This window comes from Pomacea canaliculata, linkage group LG4 (genome assembly GCF_003073045.1).
Source record: "Pomacea canaliculata isolate SZHN2017 linkage group LG4, ASM307304v1, whole genome shotgun sequence".
NCBI classification, from domain to species: domain Eukaryota; kingdom Metazoa; phylum Mollusca; class Gastropoda; order Architaenioglossa; family Ampullariidae; genus Pomacea; species Pomacea canaliculata.
This window is the reverse complement of record NC_037593.1, coordinates 26522622-26546304: the sequence shown is the minus strand read 5'-3', so window position 1 is coordinate 26546304 and position 23683 is coordinate 26522622. Positions and strand designations below refer to the sequence as shown.

General features: G+C 36.6%; 1 protein-coding gene across 2 annotated transcripts; it reads left to right on the top strand.

Annotated features, from left to right (window-relative positions):
• The first annotated feature begins 1134 nt into the window (after positions 1-1134).
• On the top strand, positions 1135-23667 carry LOC112561810 (rho GTPase-activating protein 18-like). 2 transcript variants are annotated; one of them, XM_025234551.1, is made up of 18 exons: positions 1135-1338; positions 4103-4384; positions 5944-6009; positions 6540-6718; positions 8302-8446; positions 8590-8732; positions 9070-9111; positions 9902-10064; positions 10854-10945; positions 11164-11241; positions 11584-11743; positions 12213-12295; positions 13309-13521; positions 14064-14141; positions 14622-14675; positions 15006-15151; positions 15607-15719; positions 17412-23667. In XM_025234551.1, exons 2-18 carry the CDS (start codon positions 4273-4275, stop codon positions 17504-17506), a joined length of 1962 nt encoding a protein of 653 aa, XP_025090336.1. In that variant the 5' UTR covers positions 1135-1338; positions 4103-4272; the 3' UTR covers positions 17507-23667. The 2 variants fall into 2 exon arrangements, with proteins under 2 accessions (XP_025090336.1, XP_025090337.1); XM_025234552.1 differs by lacking the exon at positions 1135-1338 and adding an exon at positions 3587-3693.
• The last annotated feature ends 16 nt before the right edge of the window (positions 23668-23683 follow it).

Here is a 23683-nt window from a genome sequence, read left to right as displayed (position 1 = left end):
ACTGCTGAACTTGTCTCTGCTTTACTTCGTGACTTGACTACTGCAACTCTTTGCTGCTGGGCTTAGCTGTTGACTGATCGTGCACATGCAAAGAGCAATGCAGCGCCCTTCGTTTTCTCTAAATATAAGCATTAGCACAATACACCTTTGTTCAGGAAAACTTCATTGGTTATCAGTGAAATTTCATACACTGTACAAAATTGCAACTCTAGCTTTTCGCCATTTGAGGGCACATTTCCAGCCTGTCTTTCTGCAAGTGTCCACCCATTTTCCTTCTAGGTTTCTCCTTTCCTCTACAAAAAAGTTGCTGTCACTAGAAGCAACTTAGTCTTTTGGTGGGCGTGTGTTTGCCTTCACTACCCCATGCAGCTATCTGTTTGAAATTCCCATCCCATTCAGCTGAGACATATGCTTCATCATTGTTAGGATTTAAGCAGCGGGTGAAGATTTCGTTGTGCTTTTGACTGATAGCATGTGCTCGTTGTTTTGATAATCTTGTGTTGCTTTTTTTTTTTTTTTTTTTTTTTGTGACCATCGTTATTTTTGGTAAAGCGCTGTGAACCATCAGGAAAGAGCACTCAGTAAGTAATTATTATTAATTATGTAATTTGTCTGGCCTATTTACCGATACAAGGAAGGTATTTTATTATGTATACTGGGTTTCATGGCTGCAGAATCAAACAACACATTTTACCAGTTATAGTGTGTCTGGATTCTAAAAAAACACGTGTCATTAGAGCGTCATGCAGTTGTCCGAAGTCAGTCGATCGTAAGAAAAGAACCCGTTTCCTCCTTTTGATTTCGGTTTCAAAGAATCTGCCTTCGCCTAAAAAAAAAAAAAAAAAAAAAAAATCCACAAACACACACAGACGCGGATGTAAAACCAAAACTGAATCTAATGCTGAAGTAGCATCCACTTGGATCGCTTCACATCTAGTGGATAATTGATATGACAGCTAACGCTTCACCAGCCCTTTTTTCCGGCTGGTCAATATTTCTAAAAGTCTCACGAATGCAGCCTTCTGACAAATGACGGGTGTGTGTGTGAGGAGGAGGAGGAATGACAACGTGAAAATTCTCCATCTCTTCCATCAGTTTACCACGATAGGGACGTTCTGGTTCTACTGCACCAACTAGCGCGCATGCGCAGTCAGCCGCACAGACGACCGGAAGTTAAGAAAGCAGGGTGACAGGTGTGTCAACTTCGTTTCCCTCGTATCGGTTCACTTGCAAGTCGCTCACAGTAGGGCGGTTCAGTATTTGCAATCTGGTTGGTTTCTTCAGAATTCCGTTATCGGACAAATAGGATTACATCTCTTCAGTCTGATAAATTAAAAGGTAAGGCAAACTTATAGTTAAAAAGCTGTTTTGGTGAGAAAACTGTGTTATCATTGATTGTTCACGCGCTTGTTTAAATAGAGTGACAGGAGTGATTATTGACAAACTTTGTTGTGCCTCGTAAATTTCGGATGCAGTCGTTCAAGAAATATTGATGAAATGTTACGAGTTTATAAGGGCAAAAGTTGACTTGCCATTTCTAGTTCAACTCACGGACTTGAGATACAGGTTTGTGGCTTGACCGATAGAAGAATCTTGATCATTAATAGTGATAATCATCAGAAGTGGTAACACAGTGCATGCAACCTTCATAGCCCCTATGAACTTCACTTTTCATCAGACTTCTGCATTCTGTCCCTCCCTCCCACAAAGACAGTCACAAACATAAGATATTCTTCATCTGTGCTGCTAAGCAATGGGACTCTCTTCCACATCACATTTGCCACTCTGACTCGAAGGCTACATTCAAATGCTCTCTAAAAATATATCTTTTCACAAAGTACTATCCCTGAATTACTATTCTTAACTCCTTTGCAATACTGTCTGTCATGCTAACCATCTTGTAACGATTCCATCACACTGTTTACAGTACCTGTATTCATTCAAACCTTCATCCATTGCTTTACGTTCTACTCTTGTACCTCATCTTTACGTTGCTCTGTGTGCCAATCCATTTTAGACAAACAGCCTCTTTGTTCTGTAAAACTACATCATTATTGCAGGCAATTACACTAAATTAATTTGTGTTTAAAATGTTCATTTCTCTCATATTCTCACATGTTCACCTACAAATTAGGTTTGGTTGTGTGGAGTGAAAAATGTCTTCTATACATTATGAAACATGAACAGGGGTGATAAGTTGTTCATATTTCATATACTCATGCTTTCTCATTTGCCTACTCAACCCCTCCCTCCCCCGCATTCCCCATCGCTCATCACAAAACCAGTGTGCGGAAGACATGTTATGTTATATGCTTAAAGTTGTGAGTAATTTTTATACCTGTTTCTACTATCTTTACCCACTACTTAGTTTTAATGTTCACTTTTAATGTTCTAATCTTAATAATAGGAAATTATCTTTTAAGCAGCCAAGTACTTAGCTAAAATTTGTAAATTAAGAAAGTGACAGTAAATGGTTGGTTTATCTACTTCTCAGTTTTAATCGTTTTCTGCTTATCAAATACATTGTCTACTATCACCCTGTAATCTACATTGCTCCAATGTTTAGTCAAACTCTCCCATTATATGCACCAAACTAAAACAAAGGTAAAGGTCATGAGACTAGTCAGCATGGGAGAATTAGATATTATGGGTGCCTGGTAGTGTAGTGGTTAGAACACTTACTTGTCACCAGTGCAGGGAGAGGCTCTGGGTTCAGATCTCATCTTGGGACACTCTGTATATGACACCTGTTCACAAGGCTGGGTGTTGGGGGTTTTCTCCAGATACTCCAGCATTATGCTCTTCCCCATAATGTAAAATCATCTCAAGGTGGAAGCACTTTCCAATGAATCAACTAATTGAGAGTGGTACTTATCTCCCTTCCCTCATTCACTGCCTAACTTTCCCCAACCCTATGTGGTGTCTCTAGCTGGGTCATCTGGAGGAAGTGTGCTGCATCAGACCAATATTGAACTTACTAGTGTATGTTCAGGTTTGAATACCATTGGTCTAACCACTAGGCTATCAGCTTTTCTTAAACTAACTGGCCTGTGAAAAACGAAAGTTAATTACACATATTATTATTTGCTGCTGTTGTACAACCGCTCTCAAAAATAAGATAACCCTTACTGCAATAATTTAAAATAATTTAAATAATGCACAGTGCATTGAGATCCTCTCTAAATGAGCTAATGCCCTGGAAATTCAATTATTATTATTAAAGAAGCTATTACCCTTATACAGTTTTGGAACTGTTGTGGAATAAACATTATTCGAACGTTTTATATGTGAGAGAGACAGAAACTGAGTAAGGGAGAGAGAAAGTAGATTTGCTCATCACCACAGATGCAAAATAAACAAAAGAAAGAGGTTTTTAAAAGTTGGAGTCTGAACCTCTCTATAGAATGCATCATTTTGAATTAAATTTCTTATTCAATACTGTTGTACTTGATCATCACATTCTCCCTTTCCAATTTACCACCACTAATCCACTCCCTTCTGTTTTTCCCCACTGAGCTATCACTTCCCTTCCTTACTTGTTCAGGCGCTGCCTCAGCCCTCATCGGTTTGTTACCTGTGGTGGTCTAGATCTCCTTTGGCAGCTCTTTATTATCTCATGTGATACCAGGGTGGGTAAGACTTGTTCAACCTGTTTGAGTGGTGGAGCTGAACCAATTCAGATGTGGATTACAGGTGATTGTGGTTGAATAGGAAGCGGGTGGGTGGTGGTTTATGACACAGTTAAGCTGGGATAGAGATAAAGTTTTTACAACACTCTTTGTGTGTGTGAAAAACACCTCCCTATTTTAAATGAAGAGGAAAATGTACTTTGTTTTTTTTTTTCAGAAAGGAGGGACGATAAATACTTTAGATAGTGTAGACACTTCTTATAATCTTTTGCAAGTATGCTACTTTAATACATTTTTTTCTGACTAAAAATTAGAAAAGACTAAGAGTCACTTTTGAACAATGTGTTGTGAACATTTGCAAAGATTGTACATATTTAATAATGTTCTTAGTGCCACCAAGCTGGCACTAGAACAAATACAGAAGATGCTATCAATATTTCTAGTAATCCCTCACTTTTGTCCCATCTTTTCAGGGCATTGAAATTGCTTTGCATTTAACAGAAGTGCTGGCTAATTGCACAAGCAACCAAGAAATAACACCTGGTAGATGATTTCCACATGGCCTGATCTTCTGATGCCACCTGGCAAGCTGCTGAAGCTCACTGAGTTCATTTTGCATGTTTGTGTGTCTTGTCGAGACTGAATGGCATCCCATGGTTCCAAGGAGGGTTTGGATGATTACTGGAATGAGTTTAAGGAAATAGAAGAGAACAAAGATGGGGAGGAGGAGGAAGAGCTCCCTAAGACTCCTGATGGTAAGTCTACAACTTGGGTGCAAAATGAAATCCAGCTGTGTATCTTTTTTATACCAGGTTTGCCTTCTGTAAAATGCAAGGATTTTCAGACCCCATTTAAAATTGTTCTGGAGTCTTCAGATTCTTGATTAAAATTCTCTCGTGATCTTGGGGATGTTTAGCTTAGTTCTATGTTGATTTTTAACTCCAGATGTAAAAATGTTCTGAGCACAATTTATTTGTGGTGTGCGTGTGTGTGGCAGAGATATTGTCAGGTACAAGAGGTTTTGTTTCTGAGAGGAAGAAAAACAAGCTGAGTGATAAAATACTGGGAGATAATTATAGTTTAGGTAACATAATAGAATCAGAGAACTTATATAATGCTGTTCCACAAATGAAGTTAGGTTCACAGAACTTAACAAAACCAGCTTAAATGTTTACTATCTGAAAAGTGTTTGTTTTATATCTATATATAATTGTCACTTGCTCATTTTGTTTTTCCTTCATTTGCTGATATTTTTCACTGTTCACATGTTTTAACACTGCACCTTGCAACGAACTTTAATTCTTATGTTTATTTCCAACATTTACTTTTGTGACTAGAGCTCCTTCCCATGTTCAAATTGCCCGCTGGGACAAATAAAGTTGGTCATTGTCATTGTGTTCCCTGCATCAACCCTTCACTCCCTGACAGATTCTCATACCCACCAAAGACATGTCTGCAGTCAAAGGAAAGGATCCATTATAGATAAGCCCTGCACAATAAGCAGATGTTATAAATGAGTTCTTGTTTTGATAGTTTTGTGGGGATATTAAAAAGCAAAATGACAACAAAGACAGTCTGATTCAAATGAGTTCTGACATGTGAACCCAACAGCAGTAGAAAAAAGTGTTAAATCATTTCTGACTTGGAGGCTGCACATTGCTTTTATGGGTTTCTAAGTTCATCTAGGGGTGAAGAGACTTCTCAGGGTTACTGTGGTAATATTGATGTGGATGGTATAAAACATTGATTTATGTATAGAGCATGCATTAGAATCAGGGAAGCTAAGGTTCTTGCTGGAGGAAAAAAAATAAAAGGTGTATACTTTGGAGGAAGGATTATGTGTGTGTGTGCTCTTGACCTTTATTTCAAAGATATTTTGGTAAATTTGTAATGAGATTCTGTATTTTGTGACTATTGCCATCTGTGTGAATTTGTTTTGTGTGCTGCTGTTAGAGACAGCAGCTAGTTAAGGATATCATTCACTTCCATGCTAGCAACACAGCGTTCTTTCACTGGCATACATTCACACATATACTAGCTTATACATGTAAGAGTCATATGCACAGATTCATCTGCATGCATGCAATAGAATGACTGTTATGTATGTGGACACAAATGCATATACATATGCAAATAGTTGTCATGAGTGAACATATACTTAACTACACACTGGTTGCAGTGTTGACTAGCTAACCTACCACAGATCCAGGAGATACTAAGGTAATTGTGTAATTAATCTGGGTGGGAAATCCTGTGATTAGTTTACTATGATAATCCTTTGATTAATTTTTGTAGATTTTCCTGATTTTTGCAGAAGGTGAAGCAGAAGCAGAGTGGCTGACAAATGCTGGCTATGGTTTTGTCGTATCAAAATTCTGTGGTTAGTATCTCTTTTCATCCCCATCCTGAATTCAATTTTTTTTTTTTAGCCCTAGATCATTAAAGGATGCAGTTGTAATATTGACTTTGACTGGTAGTTTACTAAATCTTAATATGATTTTGTATACATGTACTGTTGCTCAAAGGTAAAAAAGTAACCCCCAAAAAAGTGACAATAGTATCAAGTTTGACTAATATTTCCTTATGAAATTCAACTTAAAAGTTTAAATGTATTCTGTATGAGAACACTGCTTAGTATTGTGCTGTCTAATTTAAAAATCCAAAGTGAAGTGATATCTGTCAAAATGTCTGATGCATGTAGTTAATTTTTTTTTCCTTTTTTAATAGAATATTTCAAATTTTATTCAGTGAAGTCTTTTACATAGTATGCCATGGGAAAAAAGTCTTTGTTCCCCAAGCTGCAGTTTATTGCTCATTCAAGCAAGGAGACAAAGAAATTTTACAGCAGGTTAACATTTAAGCATTATTCTTTTGAGTCCTTTGCTGAAAGTCAATGAAATGATATGGCAGATGGGCGTGACCTCAGTGACGATGAACTGGAAGGATTGACATCGACTCTGACTCGCCCTCAAGCAGAAGCAGTCAGGAAGCGTATTGACTACCTGAGCACCACCATGCGCAAAAAGCGGGCCATGAGTAAACTGCACGTCAAAGACATCTTTGCAGCTAATAACAGTAGCAGTTCCCCAGTTCGTGAGATGTTCATTCTTTACTCAAGATACAAGATACTTTATTCTTTCATTCTCTAAAGGAAATTGAGGTTTTCATATATTTATTATCCAAGAAACTTATAATGTAAGTTCTTTATAATGTCTGAACTATATTGAAATATATATATATGCACACATGCAGAAAAGGGAATTTTGATTCCACATGACTACATACCCGTAGACAAATACAAACACTCATAGTAAATCAAACTGGCTGATGCATTTGTACCTAATCCTATCTTTTCGATTACTTGTGTAAATCATTTCACAGTTACATATTCCATTAGATATGTAAGATAATATCTAAAAGTTGACATATTTTGTCAGGCCACAGGTTCTTTCCTTCACTCTTCCCAATTACACATTTATCCATGTGTACATACAAATATACACACACAAACATAAAAGTTGATTCATCTCAGTAACAATTTAATTAATAGTTTAACAAATCCAGATAAAACAGCCTTCTTATTGTTTGATGATATTAACATATGGCATATATAGCAATGTGATAAGAGATCATAAGTATCTACTTATATATCACACACATGAAGGAATTTTGATTCTAGATATCTATACATGGGGAAATGCACTCACCTAATTCAATTATTATTACATATCTCTACACATATACATGCATACACACATCTATTAAGCAACTTGCGATAAGTAATATATTTATGCCCAATTCTTTGTCACTTGTTCATTTTCTCATGTTGTTAGTCACTGGTCTTTAAGCTGGGCTTACTTGTCTGTTGTATGGATGAGATGCTTTTGCATGGTTGAACAAAAGCTGTAGCATTACAAGATGCTCTGCATATTGGTGAACTTAAGTATGGATGACTCATACATTTACAGCATACACATTAATACATTGGGGATCGCGAAGGAATTTGCATGGTTAAACATAAATGTACATACTTTTTCACCTATTTATCTATAAAGCTGAAGATACATCAAGAAACCCTAGAGTAAGTGCATTTACACAGTTGAACATGCATCAGGATACCCTGGAATCCATGTGTTCATGTAGTTGAGCATAAATACATTTTCACCCATTTAATGACACGATTAAATATAAATGTGGATATTGTGGGATCCATGCACTTGCATGGCCCATGCACTTTTTAAATGCTAACTGTTGATGAGATCCTATTGAAATAGCACCTTTGTGGACCACCATGGCTATAAATAGCTGGAAGCAGAACAATGATTATGCTGTAAGAGCCAGCAGGGCAGTGGCTTCTGACTGTAGACATTTTTATGTGCATCACTAAGGAAACTGTTGCAAAGAGTAGAGAGATTTCATGACAGGCTGATGCCATCAAGGCAAGAACTAGGAGCAGGAGTAGTCATTCTTAACTGGGTACTGTTTGGGTGAAAAATACTTATTGTGAGTTCAACCATGAAAGTCTCATTGCTTTAAGTTGGTCATTAGGGACAGGATCTGGAACCTTTGTCCAGATGGTATTATTGGTGTATACTGACCACATTTAATAATGAAGTTATGATAAACTTACTAATTGACTATAAAAATCAAATTACCACAAATTTTTCCCTAGGAACCATCCAGTCCTCGCAGCTCTCTTGATGTCTCTGGAGCCGAGAACCAGACCCCCAATCGACGAACTCCATCCTTCCACTACCGTAAAGGAGAGTACACTTTAGAAGGGGCCAAAGTTGAAGAAGTCCGGGGAATAGAAGAAGGTAAAGGTGTTGGTTTGGGCTACAACTTTGTACAGAGATCAGCTTCTTGAGACTGTTGGATGCTGTTGTATTTATTTATGATGGAAGAGGTATTTTTTGTTTTTTGTAATCTCTGAACATCTCTGTGTCATTTTTTTGTGAAGGAGTTGAAGCCTTGAGTTTCCGAGAACAAGGATCTGTCAAACTGCCAACTAATCGCCTTTCTAGAAAATCATTGAGTCCCCTGCCTGCTTTATCTGATGCTGAGATCTCAATAGAGTTTCATTTGGAAGAAAAAGACAATCAGGTTAGTGATGGATGAATGTGTGTACCAAGACAGTACAGTGTATACGATATTATCACTGGGCATTATTGCAATAGGCACAGTTTTAGATTGAATTATGAACTTTTCTCTTGGCTTGGCATTTACACATACAGCAGCAGCAGCAGCAATATATCAATCATAAATGAACATGCTGTCTAACATTCAGTTGTACACCAAATGTTATTTATATCCACACACCTCTATATTTCCACCATAAGACAAACGTGAGCACACATGAATGCACACACACATACATATGGTGATTAATAATCTGTAAAATGGTAATTGCTAATTCCTCTGTTTGACCTTTGTATTGCAGAATCAACAGTTGAAACCCGATCCTCACAAGGTGGACTTGCCGGTAAGATAAAAATAAAATTAACCATCAGACAAAAGAGCCAGGGAATTTGTAACAGCTATAAGAAGAAACATAGTTTATATAATGAATGAGCTTATATTTTAGGGACTTTGTTAGGGTTTCCCTTTTTATCTATACAGATTGACAGAAAGGAAATTACAGCAGCCTTGTGATAAGCAATAGACCTCTTAAATAATCCAAGGCAGACAAATAAAATAATTTTTATCTATCACTGTGTATTATTCTTAAGGCTGCTCCTATCTACTTTCTGTTCTATCATACGCAGGTAGTGATAATCATGAGATTGTGATCACAGCACCATGATAGTTCTTTATTGCTTTAAATCGATAAGCAAACTTTTCTCTTTGTTTAAACGATCTTCCCTAGACATTTTCCGCAGCTGCTTGTGTAGTGGACACTATGTGAGCCCATGCTGCATTTCTCATTACAGTATGGCAAACAAAATCCAGCTGTACATCCTTGTTTGCAGACTCCTGCTGCAGGATGACATGTTGTTCCCAATGAGCAGTGTTCACATCATTTTATGCAGTTTACATTGTAATACAAATTGTTGCATACTCACACTTAATGACTGCTGATTTCTTACTTTATAATTTTCATCATCATCATTGTCATTTTCCTCCTGTCTGCACTTTTCTAATCTTCCTAACTTACTTTTTTTTATTGTTCTCTGCCTTAACCTTAATCACATTGCTGTTGTCAATAGGAGGACAGGAAAACTGCTACTGTATTAAACTGACATTCACTATTCGGGATACTGATTGTTTGACAGGCATTTCAGCCCAAACAAGATTCTCTGGGCATCACCATGATCGATGACATTTCCTCAGGAGACATGGAACGAATTCAGCCACTTGCCCTCATAGAGCTGACAGCTTTGTTTGACACATACAACATATCTTACACTAAGCTGAAGAGGAAGAAAAAGTCTCGAGGTGAGAAATAGGAAATTTGATGTTTCTTGGAAAGTTTTTCTTTTTTGAGAATAATACTTTTGTGTATACATATACATATTTAGAACCTGTTTAATGGCTTAATAGATAGGGGCTCATTGATTTAACTGTTTTACAGATAATTTCTCTGAGAAAGTAAGTGATCATTCCACCCTTCTGTTTCCCCTGTAAGTTTTATGAATAGCATATTGTGAAGAGTTTTTGTGTTGATGGGCGCACCATGGCTACTTTGTGAAGGTTACATGCATTGAAAATCTTACCAACTCAGAGCGTAGGAAACTTGTTTTAACAAAGCATTAGAATTAATGGCATTTACTTAATCTTGACCTGCTGATATGCCAAATTAAAATTTTCAAAATAACCCTAAGTCCACCTGTGAAGTTGCAGTTATTTTGAAAATTTTCTACTCAAGAATTATCTGTTGTTCAAGGGAAAGAACTACTAAATTCTGTTGTCTTGAGATTTATTTCTTATGTCATCATGATTGAGTAAATCATCTTAATCACTTACTTAAAGACTAAATGAAGCTAATATCCTATCTTTCGAGAGTGGAATATAATAATAATAAGGTGAACTTATATAATGCCATATCCTGGCCCAATGGGCAAGCCTATGATGGTTTACAAAAAAAAAGAAAGTTAAAAAGAGAGATGGGAATAAATTTTCTATTGTTGCATGAGATTTGTTTCCTGTAAGACATCATAATTAATACTGCTGGAAGACTAAATAAAATGAATATGTCATCTCACAAGACCTTGGCATCTGTTGCAGAACACGGACTTTTTGGTGTTCCACTGACACTTCTAGTAGAGACAGACCGTAAACGAGTTCCTGGTACACGTGTCCCACTAGTCTTTCAGACTGTGAGTTCTTTGCTTCCACCATCCTGGCTTCTGGCACTGTTTTGATTGCTTTGAGATGCTGTTATAATCTATCCATCCATCTGTTTATCTAAAGCAGAAAACTTTGTGGTTGGGGTTAAGATTGAATAAAGCGCACGTATATGCCAGTGATCCTTTTGAAAAACAAACCCCAGAGAAAGACAACTTTATTGAGGACACATGTTTTCTTATGATTACAGTTGATAAACCATTTAGAGAAGGAGGCCTTGGACATGGAGGGACTTCTGCGAATTCCAGGATCTGTCACAAGAGTCAAGGTAGGAGCAGCGCTGAGATTTTTATTATCATGAGCAGTCTACTACCAGGAAGCTGGTGCATCAGCTAGTGCTATATTGCTGCTTGTTTATTATTCATACCTCTGAGACTCCAGAATAATTAAAAGCTGTCTGGGGATGCCCCTGTTCTGCTACTGAAAGTTTGAGAACCCCACGGCTTAGAAGGTTAGGTCCTATGTAAAAGCTTCTATGATCTTAGCTTTCCTGATATTAAAAATAATTGAGTTTTTTCATGATCTTATTTGAAAAAAGAGAAGTCTTAATTGCTTAATACATTGTCATAACACAAAAATAGTGTAACTGTTTCATCATATCCTCAATTAGCAACTTCGAGAAGAGCTGGAGGAAAAGTTTTATGGGGGAACATTTCCTTGGTCTGAAGTCTGGGCTAACGATGCTGCTGCACTTCTGAAGCAGTTCCTGAGAGAATTGCCTGAACCTCTTCTCACGTACAATTACCTGGAGGCTTTTTCACAAGTAGAACGTGAGACTTTAAGTGCAATTCCCTGAGAGTGTCTTCCACAGTTAAAGCATAATCTTTAAAGCAACAATCTGGATGATTTTTCATGGTGACAGATATTAAATGACATATATGCATATATCAGCATATAATCATTATCTAGGAATAGAATTGAAATGGTGAATTCCTCAGGTTATTTTATATCTAAGTGCTTATAAGGCATTCTTACTGTAGAATGGTAAACAGTTTGTAATTTTTTTAAAGATATTTAAAACCAATCTTAGGCTCATGAACAATTTTGAAATCATTAACAAAACAACATAGTGAGCATTTTGAAGAGCAGTCAGCATGGTGCAAATAATTTTGCTAGCTATCTTGTAACATTGTGTAGGAGCCTCTTGAAGCACAGTGCGTTAAACAGTGCCTGAAAACCGGTCATAATGCAACTGATGATGGTAGTGGCGAAGCCTGAACCTTTCCCATTGGGTTGCAGAGATTCCCTCAACTTTGGAACAGCTCAAGTCACTCAACTTGCTCATTCTTCTTTTGCCTGTGGAGCATCGGGACATGCTACGGGTGAGCATGAGTTGTCCATATCATTTCTCCTGGAAATTAATTCCTGAAAAAGGAGTTTATGGTGTCAGTTGGGGGATATAAGAGATAAGAAGCATTGCAGAGCATTCAGATTCTTTTTTTAACCTTTGAAAGATGACCATTAGGAGCTTATGGGCTACAACTATTCTTTAACCAAATGAATTATTGGCTCTGGTCATTGGGGGGTTCACGGCCCTTGCCACCAGAGACCTCACTGAGCCCAGGTGCTTCCACCCTAGACCACTGTGATAAGCTCTGCAAAAGGATATTCAGCTGTCATTAACTGCAACCCCCTCTCCCCAGTTCACTTCCAGGGAAGGCTGGGAGAGCATTCGCCTCCAGTTCTTTGATGCTGACCTGGTGATTTCCGGTGTGGCTGTGATTAAGCGTAATAGACCTTTCTAGCAAGTGCATGAACCACTGTGACTGACACAAGCCTTGGTACCTGGAATGTTTGGTGCAGGAGAGCGCATGCATGATTAGTAGATGCTGGATGTTTCCAGAACCCTTTGTGCATAGTATATAAGCAGTGAGAGTGATCGATAAGTTAGAGTGGAGTCAGAGTGAACAGTAGAGTGTTACAGAAACTATTGTGTGTGTATGTTGCCGCTAGTTTGTTCCGTTTGGGCATGTGTCACCTTTAGTCAATGAGTGTCGCTATGGCCAGAGTTGTGAAGCATGTGTCGCTCTTGAAGTAGCAGGAGTTGCTGCTAGAGTAGTTTCAGTGTGTTGCTGTGTTTCCGGCATGTGTCGCTGATTGGCCAGTGTGTATACAAGTGGACATTGTTGTATAAACTGGAAATAAAGTTCTTCAGAATATCTTTGACTGCAAAGACTCAGTTTCTTGAAGAGGTTGGCACTATAGAGTTAGGACCTGAAACGAGCCATTGATGACGACATAGACGCCTGAGACTTTTATCCATAACACATATGTATAATAAAAAAGGATTGTAGACACACATGGCCACATCATAAAAATTTTCATTCCTTTTCAGGTATTGTTACAGTTCCTTCGGAATATAGTGGCACACTCTGATCAGAATAAGATGGGACTGAACAACATTTCAATGATCATTGCTCCCAACCTCTTTCTGGCACCAACACTTAAAGGTAAATCCAAGGCAGAGGGTCCACTAGAGCTACACAAGGCGACGAACACATCCAATATAGTCAAGATGCTGATCCATTATCAAAATGTCTTGTGGACGGTAGGTATCTGGTTTGAAGGAAAACATATTTGTTTTTATCACTTTTCATTTTGCTGAAAGTGTCATGCAATTCTTTTGAAGATTTTGTACCATGGGTTAGTTTGTCATTTGGAATGCTTTAAGCTCATACCTTGGGATGCTAATTGGTGAAAAAAAATTGTTTGCCTTTTGATTTTCTTATTTTAACCAATCTTCTGAGTTTTTGTTTTGTTTTGTTGTTTTTTTTTGTTTTTGTTTTAATACAGTAAACGTTGCTATCCTTTTAAGTCTAAGAGATTAATTTTTTTTACCTGATATTTGTTAGTACAAATTCATGATTTTTCTATCCCTTACTCAATTAAAAACAAGGTTTTAACTGGCACAAGCACATTTTCCAGACCCCTGGGAACTTGAATGGTTAGAGCTATTTGACCTGAGGGAGCTGCTCTTGAAGTCCCTGGCAAGAGAGTAGGATTGTAAAAAAAATCATTTCTGAACTGCATTTTATAAAGAATCGAAGACTGGGGTTAAATTAATGTTGTTCTCTTTTGTTGTTTCAACAGATTCCATCGTCATTTGTGGCCCAGGTCCGACACCAGTACAAGACAGAAATGAACCGCAGGATACGTGGGGAGAAAAGGGTGAATCACTCTGGTCTTTCCTTATGCCTGCAATTTTTATCAACCTTTCATCTGTCTGCCTATATTCTTGTTTGCCCATTTTCCAGTGTTTTGCTGTATAGTAAACTTAATTTTAATCATTGCTAGTTCATTAAAATAATTAAATAGCATTGAATTTCCAGGTCTTGCATGTTTTAAAATTTTACTTGTAGCTTAAAGCAGTTTTAAAATTTCACCAGAAGGAATTTTCAGCTTAACCTTAAAGGCCAAACATTTAGCTTATTGCAGAAAAGAATGGTTTGATCTGATTGTGGAGACCACGTAAAGTGCTGGTGACCCTAGTGATCATTCTTAGATAATTGCTTCTATCTCACCTTAGTGATTGACTCAGCAAGCACCCTCACCTCCCTGCCAGATCAGATCCATTTTTATCTGCCAGGTGATGAATGTTCAGTCTTTAACAACTTAAGCGAGCCACAACCATAAATATTTCTTTTTCAGAAATTGTGGAAAAAGAAGGATCGTTCAGAAGCATATAAAAAAGCAGGGACGGAGGTAATGCAGACTTTGAACATATAGAGCTTTAGAGATTAAAGTCTGTGATTGAGAGAAGGAGAATGTCCAGCCAAAAATTACTTTTTTGTCTTTTTTTAATGGTCATTGCAAGTTTATTTGACTTTTTGACTCGCAATAGTTATTTGAATCATTTTGACTTCGTGTGGGCATTCAGTCATTAATAACTGAGGGAAAGCTGTACACAAGCTGTTATTGACTGTTGAGATGATGTTTCCATGTGGACATTTAGTCATTAATAACAAGAAAAGAGCTATACACAAATTATTATTGACTTGACTGAGAGATGTGCAGAATGATGTCCATGTGCAGACGGACGTGCAGAATGGAGTGATCCGAGTGCAAGCACCAGAACTGACCAAAAGCTCCTGTTTGATCCAGCTGGATGACCAAATAACTGCGGGTGATATTGTTGCCAAGTTCCGGCGTGACTATGGTAGTGGGCCTTCCACGGTTGAGTGAGTTTAGGAACCTTCTGCCTTGTGGTAGTAATATAGTCTTTCTTGCAGGAAGGATGTTAAAATCAACCATTCCCCTTGGTAGCCTCATCACCTTTCTGGGCTTTTACCATGAAATTGCTCTGTGCATAAGGCTCATTTGATTTTGGTGGGTCAAATAATTCTCAATATTATTCAAAGGAAGGAATACTTATCTATTTTCTCATCACATGACAAAAAGTTTGTTACAAGATAGAGGCACCCTATGAGGACTTTTCACAAGTGTATCTTTTTTTTCCCACACATAAAATTGCCTGCAGAACTTATTAATTTTTGGAAATTTAGGGGTTCTAATGTGTAAAGAAAACAAATAAGAGACCCGTCCTAAGAAGCTTTTTAGCTGTGATTTGTATTGCTTTCCAGACATTGCACATCTGTTATGTTGGTGTATCACACTCTGTGTTATGTCTCCACAGACCTCAAAACAGGAAAGACAGTGAAACAAAGGGGCATCTGGGATTCAACAATCCCAAGAAGGCACAGTTTGCTGATGACCATGCACATCTGTTTGAAGTAGGCGGAAACATTGGTATGTAGATATCAACACCTGCTTGAAGTAGGCTGGAATATTAGTATGCATCTGTAAATGCCTGTTAGGAATTATGATTTGTTGGTGCTGACACCTGTTTGTAGTAGATGACATCTATAAGTATTGGCATGAAGAGGTCAACAATAGTCTGACAAGTGTGTAGATACATATGGATGTATGGAGATACAAATACTTGTTTCATGTGGGTAGAGATATTAGTAAACAGATGTGAATACATGTTTGTAGTAATCAGACATGCTTCTTTTTTATTATTTTGGTATCTGTTTGAAATAGATGATAATATTGGGATGTTGGTGGTATTGAGTTGTCATTATACTTTAAAAAATTATTTTGCTTTTGTGGTATTGCAGATGTGCAGAGTTATTGGTAATAAAATAAGTAAAAAAAAAATTTTAAGCACACTTATTTTATTTAATACATTTTAATGCATTTTATTTCATTTAATACATATATCTTAAAATATAAAAATATGAGGGGCACTTTCTCAAGCTTTTAAAAACCTGATCAGTCTTTTATATTGTAAGTATGTATTAAATAAAATCTTGAGACACAAGGAAAATAAATTATCATACCCTTTTTAGTGCATTTCAAATAAAAGTGTTTTTAAAAATATTTTTATTGCTTCTTTTATTTTAAAGATTTTAGTTGGTTTTTTTTTTAATCACAGTGTTCTTCCAATTGCAAATGCTTCTCGGCTTCAGTCTCCAACAATAATTTCCAACAATAATTTATCCTGATGGTTTTGCCTCTTCTTTTCTAAGCATCCTTTTCTTTGTAATGCAGTTTCATTCATCTGTGTTCTCGCTTTGAAGGAAATGATTTAATATTGCATTTTAATGAGTTAGAGGGACGACTGCCGTTGCAACGGGATGGTTGCAAATTTAGCATCCACCTATTGGGCGCACTACATTCTATTTATACACGTTTTTAAATTCTTGACATCTAGGTGAACACACATGAAAAGCACAGGGTGCACAAAAACATTGCGAGAAACTATCTGCACAATATTTTTGCTCCCATGCATTTTCTAAGCTGACCAGCACTCAGTGTGACATGCACAGGAACTTTAACAGCAAACATACACACGCACGGTTCTGCATGCCAGGGTTATTAAAGTGTTGCATCTTTTTGTTGTATGGGATTTTTTGTTTTGGTTTCTTTAAAAAGTAATCATCCAGGGGAAGGAACTTTTGTATGTTTGAGTTTTATTACTGATTTTTTTGTAGGTTTTTTTTTTCTGCTTTATTCCCTTTTTGTATCCCAAACTAGGGGAGATAGCCTATAGTTTACGAGTCAGCGAGAGCAGCATTTACATATCTCCCCTAATTTGGTCTGTAAGTTCTTGCACAAAATTAAATGTAAAAAAATTATTTTATGGCTTGTGGACTGCTGAAAATGATTTAATATTGCATTGTCATCTGAAATGAGTAACTGATAAAAATATAAGACTTTAAGATGATGGAAAGTTGGTGAAAAATTGATTACAAAAATCCACTGACACCAATACATATATAGTAAGTTAAATAAAAGTGTGTAAAAAGATTGTTATTCTGAGGGAAGCTTGTGGGATACTTTAGCTTCTTGGCTTCATGCCATCATCTTCCACCACCTAATATTTATTTAATCTTTATTTCATGCAGAAAGATTTGTTACTAGTTACAATTTTTGCAGGTGAGAGGTGTTTGGATCCACAGACACGCATGATGAAGCTATATCAGGTCAACCCTACAGCTGAGTGGGTGATCCGGTTGAACATCAAGCGCTAATCTCTCCAGCTATCTTGTTGAGTAGCAGCCACTAGCTACTTAGCTGTCCAGTTGAACATCAGCCAGTAATCCTACAGCTGCCTGGTTGAACATCGCCCAGTAATTCTACAGCTGTCCAGTTGAACATCAGTCAGTAATTCTACATCTGTCTGGTTGAACAAGCCAGTGACCTTACAGGTATATTATGGCAGCAGCTGCCAGGAGATCTTGTGTCTATTACCAAATTTCTTCATCTAGTTTTGTGACATCTTATATGCTGGACATGTGTGGAGACTTGTTACACTACATAGTCAATACTGTCATTGCTGTACATATAAGGATGTGCATATCAGTTCTACAATGAACACATTGCAACTTGTACATGAAAGTTTGCCTAGTTCAACTCATGCTCTGACAATGAAGCCAGCACAGTTCTAGTCAAACTTAAAGGAATCCCAAACAGTCTTTCTATGCACATTTTTATTTTTTTTTTGGCGATGCTTCCCTGTGTGGTAAAGTGTTTCTGTCTCTTGATCTTTTTAAGTGTATAGTGATGCCTGATTGGACCAACCCTTGTAATCACCGCAGCAGTGAACCAACTGAGAATATTGCCATTGTGTGCCTTTGTTAATGAAAATGTTAAGTGTGTGATGAGTGGTTGTTTAGGACCATGCATTTCCCATTTTCACCTTGCTGCTGTTGCACCATTTGAGAATAAACCATAGATCTAATAGAGGATGGATTGTTGAGAAGATGTGTGCTTTCAAGATAATTGCTAGTTGTTTTTCATTGATCAGCAGGGCAGTTCAACAGTGGGATATATGTTTAATGTTTAACATTTTCTTGTAAGCATTTCAATCACAGTTTCAAGGATTACCAGTAAGATATGAAGGATGACATGAGAAAGACTATGGCAACAATAGTTTTTGTCAGCATCTTGTTCAGTAGTGTCATACTACATTTGTTATTCTGATGTTTTTTGAATACCACTTAAAAAAAAACAAAAAACAAAGCTATGTTTAGTCTTGACTCAGAATTTTCATCTTTGCATCAGCTCTGGATATTTTTCAAACTGGTAAAACTTGATAGAAAACGTTTGAGTGCTTTGTTCAATCTCAGAAAAGTAAGTCATGTTTGGCTGTTTGGGACTTTGTATAAATTCTTTCACTTCATCTTGTAAATATTTGAGATCATGCAATTTCTCACTATAAACAATTTTGTTTTTCATGGTGCATCTGTAGTTCATTAGAATGAGTTTCTGTAACTGTTTCATTATGCAGTGTATGACCTGTAAAAAAAAACTGATAAGATTGGCATAGTAACAGAATCCAGCAGAGTGGTACCCCTCCTCCCAGCACATCATTGCAGCTGTGGGCTTATGTTTTTTGGTAGTAGACTTTGCAGTTTGCAAGTGCCATGGTCATGGAGAAATGATAAAAAATCACATATCAGGTTTTTCAACCTTGCAGCCATCTAAAGATTTAACAAAATACCAGAAGATTGAACACAACCAGCTGAGACATCAAGATTCTTGTCTCCAGGTTGAGGATCCATAACACAAAGTGTTTGTGGAAATTAGGATAAAGAAATTTTTTTAATAAAATGGATAGCTGCTTAAGTGATACAAATGTCAGTGCCTGAATACAGAATATAGTTGTGTGGACTGTTTAGTAACATGAGAAGTGTGCAAGAAGACTCCATAGCCATTGATGTCAGTGTATGCATTTCATCTTCAGATGTCAGAGGATGGCTCCTGCTTCACTTTACGCACCATTTTTGTCAGATCAGCAGCAAAATGTTTACATTTTTGTATCGTAAACATTTACTCACGACTGTGAGGCAATTTTTCAGGGTTGTGCAGACATGAAGAGGTAATGTGCAATGATTTTATTATTATGTTGACTAATCTAGTATTGATTCATGCTTTTGTAACATCTATGATTTTTTTGCATACATATTGTCATCTTACTGTACAGGGGAAAAATGGTTGTTTGAATTTCATTTCATGTATCTATTTTTAGAGGATTGCATGTAGCTAATAAAGAGAAATGCCAGGGCCATGTGACAGTGTACTTGGCTTTGGAGAAAAAATCTTGCACCTTTCAAGATTTTTCTAGGTTACTGACTTAAAAATTCAACACTTCTGTCTTCTCAGCATCAGTAGGTTTCTATCAGGAATGGTAGAAGATGTTGGGCACTTAACAAGGTTGTGACTTCTTCCATATATTATGGACTTGACATGGTGAACCACTCATAGTTCCCTCTCCTTGTGGCCGTTGTGATATGGTACTTTCACTTTTTTAAAAAACTAAAAGATAAAAAAATTCACAAACTTTTTCAAAACTGTTTTGTCTTCTTTCATCTATTTCTTCTTGTCAACTGTTGCTGTTATTAAAAAAAGGGTTTGAGGGAATTTGTTTGTTGGAACAGATGTAGATTTGTGTTTGTCAATTTCTAAGGTGGATACTATGTTTTCAGGAGTGAGTGTTCTTGATGTATCCTTCAGTTTATGATGCAAAGAATAGAAAATTAAAAAGGAGGACCATATTATAGTGGACCAAACATTCGTTAGAAGTGATGCCAGTGGTAGATAAGAGCATTTGGTGTTGAGGCATATTACAATTATCTTGAACGGCGGTGAGACTAATCATCACCTAAATATCTGACAGAAGACAAAGACCAAAAAATAAGCCAAAAATGAGTGATCTCAAAGTAATGAATAGCTTATTTCTGTGAGCTAAAGGTTACAGAGCAAAACAATCGATAGTTCAAACTCTCAGAAAGTTTTCAGCTGTACCCAGGCTAGCAACTTGATTTTGCAGTGAGATGATGATGATGATGATAAAGGGGATAAAGAAGATATTTAAAGCTCTGACTAACAGCACTGAGGGTACAATACAGGTACTCTGGCTTATTTTTAACTGATGTTCATAATGTATTTTGCCTGCTCTCTGCTCTGTTTGAAAAGAGAAGATCATGCAGGCATATTGCATAGTCTTATGTGTAGAAGTATGTACAGCTTTGAAACACTTGCATAACCTGTAGCATTGTGTAGAATGTACATGCACTTGATAATTAGCATTGTGTAGCATACACGAGCACTTGTATTTTGCTGATGAAAAGTACTGTTATTCTTCATAATGAAAAGGTACCTGCCAAGTGTAAATTGCCAAAACTTTTTGGATGTCATGAAGTTATATTTTAAAAATAATTTTATTAAATCTAAGCAAACAAATGCACTTAGTGTGCCTCCAGTGATCAGCTTATGAGATCTGAGCATAAGTAAAGTGGTGAATTTGGAATATATTGCTTAAAAGATGCATATATGTTTTGCATTTTAAGTAAATTGTACTGTGCAAGTTAACATGGAAACCATGAGATGGCGTACTCCGTGACATACTGTATCATGCTGTAATAATCTTTTTAGACATAGGGCTTTGAGGTCATCTTCCCATGACAGCTTATCACTGTTTTAGGAATATCATCAGCTGGATGGAAACAAAAATTACTGATGCACCTCGGTCATGTAGAAACATTTCAGTGTTGTGGCTAGTGTCACTGGACATGTCACTTTTACAATAAAGCCTTGTCATGATGTTTAAACTGTACCATGTCTGCAAGCCCCACCAGGCAACCACCACCACCCCAGTGAGAAATTAAAGATACGAGGATGGGGTTGGAAGATGTGACCTATATGTAAAATGATATGGCTATGATAAAGAGTATGTATCCAGTTGAGATCTGTTGAAAGCAGTTTTTTCACCTAATCAAAAAGGGATATTCTGCTACAAATTACATTTTTAACTCTTGTTTCCCATTGTTATTGTCAATTAGTGCAGCTCTGATCTCAAACCTGCATGTTGGCATCAAGTTGATTTTCGTAGTTAACAAAAACCTCTGGTATTGAAGTGAGTTTTCACTTCCCTTGAGACCAATATTTTTAATGTACATAGGTGTGTGTGATTATCTTAGACAACTAGTGATATGTAATGAAAACTGTGATTGAACAGAAAATTTGTTTGCTGAAATTGCCTTATTCTTTGTCCAAGGAAATGAGCTGTTGTTGTAATTTGTATGCACTGATGTTGCAGACATTCCTATGAGAAAGTGAAGCTTTGAATGCAAAATAACAACATATCAGACATACCATTTTGCAACAGATGTAATCCAGTTTTATGGCTTCATTTTATTGCCATGGTTGTCACAAATTTTTCTATTGTTGAGTTTGTCACAGTGGGTCTCAAACAAAAAAAATCTGGTCCTACTGAACTAATTTCAGCTGTTCATTATGCAAAACTGTGGAGTTAATGTGGCCTTGCTATAGGAACCTCAGTGGAAATAATGGCCTGGAAGAATAATGTTATGCAAAATTAGAGAGCAACGTGCCCATCGTGTAGTTGCCTCAGACGTTTTCTTGTGCTTAGTTTATAAACATGGTCTCAGAGATATGTTTTACCTAAACGTAAAATGAAAAGCATCAAATAATTGGTCTAATTGTAAACCAATATTTAGAAAGATTGTTTCACATTGTAAAATACTGTTTTCATTTTCTGTTTTTTGAGCAATGTGATTTCTGTTTGCTTTAAGATTAAACTGTCATATTTTTTGTACTTGTGAGAGCTGTTTTCACTAGATGTAGACATCAGCTAAGACCCTTAAACTATATAACATTACAAATGAGTCTGGAAGGCTTTTTTGAAGGAAGATGTCATTCATACATTAAACATAATATACAGGTAGTACACTGCAATCTGCTGATATACATGAACCTTGATGTACAGGAATGTTTGTTTATTCAGGTTAACGGAAGACATTGCCACTTCCAACCATCACTTTTCTGAAACTCTCATTGTGTAGGGAGCACAGTTGTCCTGACAGACACAACAGATACTGAATATCAAGCACATGGGGTTTGTTTTGTTTTTAACTCTGCTAGATGTACAGGTAATAAGGAGCACTTTTTTCATTTTTATTGTGAAAAGTAGTAGGTGTAATTTAGTGAATTGTATAGCTGTTTTTGGTTGTTGCTGTTGAGAGCATTCGATGTTTATGATGAAAGGATTTATTGCTACAGTGCTTTTATTATCAGTCCAAAGATTGATGTTTCAGGGTCATTTGATCTTCAGATTTTGTCTCATTTTTTATTGTTGTATAGAATTGAATATATAGAGCATGAAGATTTCTTCTAAAACAGTATTTTATGTTGTGTGTGGTTTTTGTTTATTTTAACTGCAGCATCTCATTTTCATTCATTTGAACAGTTTGTGTTCAAAGTTTTTTTCAGGGTTATGTTGTTAGCATGTTATGTGTACCCTGTGTGATGGTACAAGCTTTTAAAAAATGTAAACAGTTAATCCACCAGGAGTTATGCATGTAATGATGTAACCAGCAGGTGAGTTCTTTTGTAGTTCTTATATATCTAATTTGGCTCTCTTCCCTTGAGAAATTCTCTGCTTTACTAAACATAGTTCTAACATGCCTTTTAAAATGGTGAATATTTTTTCTTGTCCATATCTTGAAACTTTGTACTTGTTTTTTAAATGATTAATTTCTTCTGGAATTTACTTTTGTGAATTTTGTAGCTTCAGTTTAACTTTATTTGAGGAAATGGGAGATGTCGTCAGCACTATCACTTCCTTCATTTTCAGTCACCAGCCATAGTGTTTACACGAGTGATACAAATTTGTATTTATTTGTAGAAGTGCACACAGACACTCTTGCCCAAATGATAGAAATTAATGCACAGTTTAATCCCCAACATACCATTACTTAAAATAAAAGCAGCAATGTTTGCTGTATTCATGCAACTTATATCAATTTTTAAGGCGGATCATTCTGTGCAGTTGTCTCCATCTCTTGTCTCACAGAGAGACTTTTATCTTTATTTTATATGCACATGCCTATGTGTATTTGAGAGTGAATCTGAAAATACAAAAATATCAAACATTAATTGTAAAATGGTTAGTTGTAAAATGCTTCTGAAAGCACTGCTTTAGTGTCTTATGGATATTTGGGATTAAGAAAGAACACAGGTATATCTACCTTACAAGCGTGAGAAGGTAAAAGGTAGGAAGGAATACTTGTATTGCTTCTAGTCAGTCTGTGGGTGATATTGACTGGGGATAATATTTCTGTTCGAAGGAAAAATTTGTTTTTGTTGTTTAGTAAATATTGAGATCACGTTCTTTTGCTTCTTTT

Excerpts from the sequence above, each read along its gene's own strand:
- LOC112561810 (XM_025234551.1), top strand. The coding sequence starts at position 4,273 with ATGGCATCCCATGGTTCCAAGGAGGGTTTGGATGATTACTGGAATGAG. Across the intron at positions 12,296-13,308 it reads AGCATCGGGACATGCTACGG|GTATTGTTACAGTTCCTTCG; the intron begins GTGAGCATGAGT and ends ATTCCTTTTCAG. Across the intron at positions 13,522-14,063 it reads ATCAAAATGTCTTGTGGACG|ATTCCATCGTCATTTGTGGC; the intron begins GTAGGTATCTGG and ends TTGTTTCAACAG.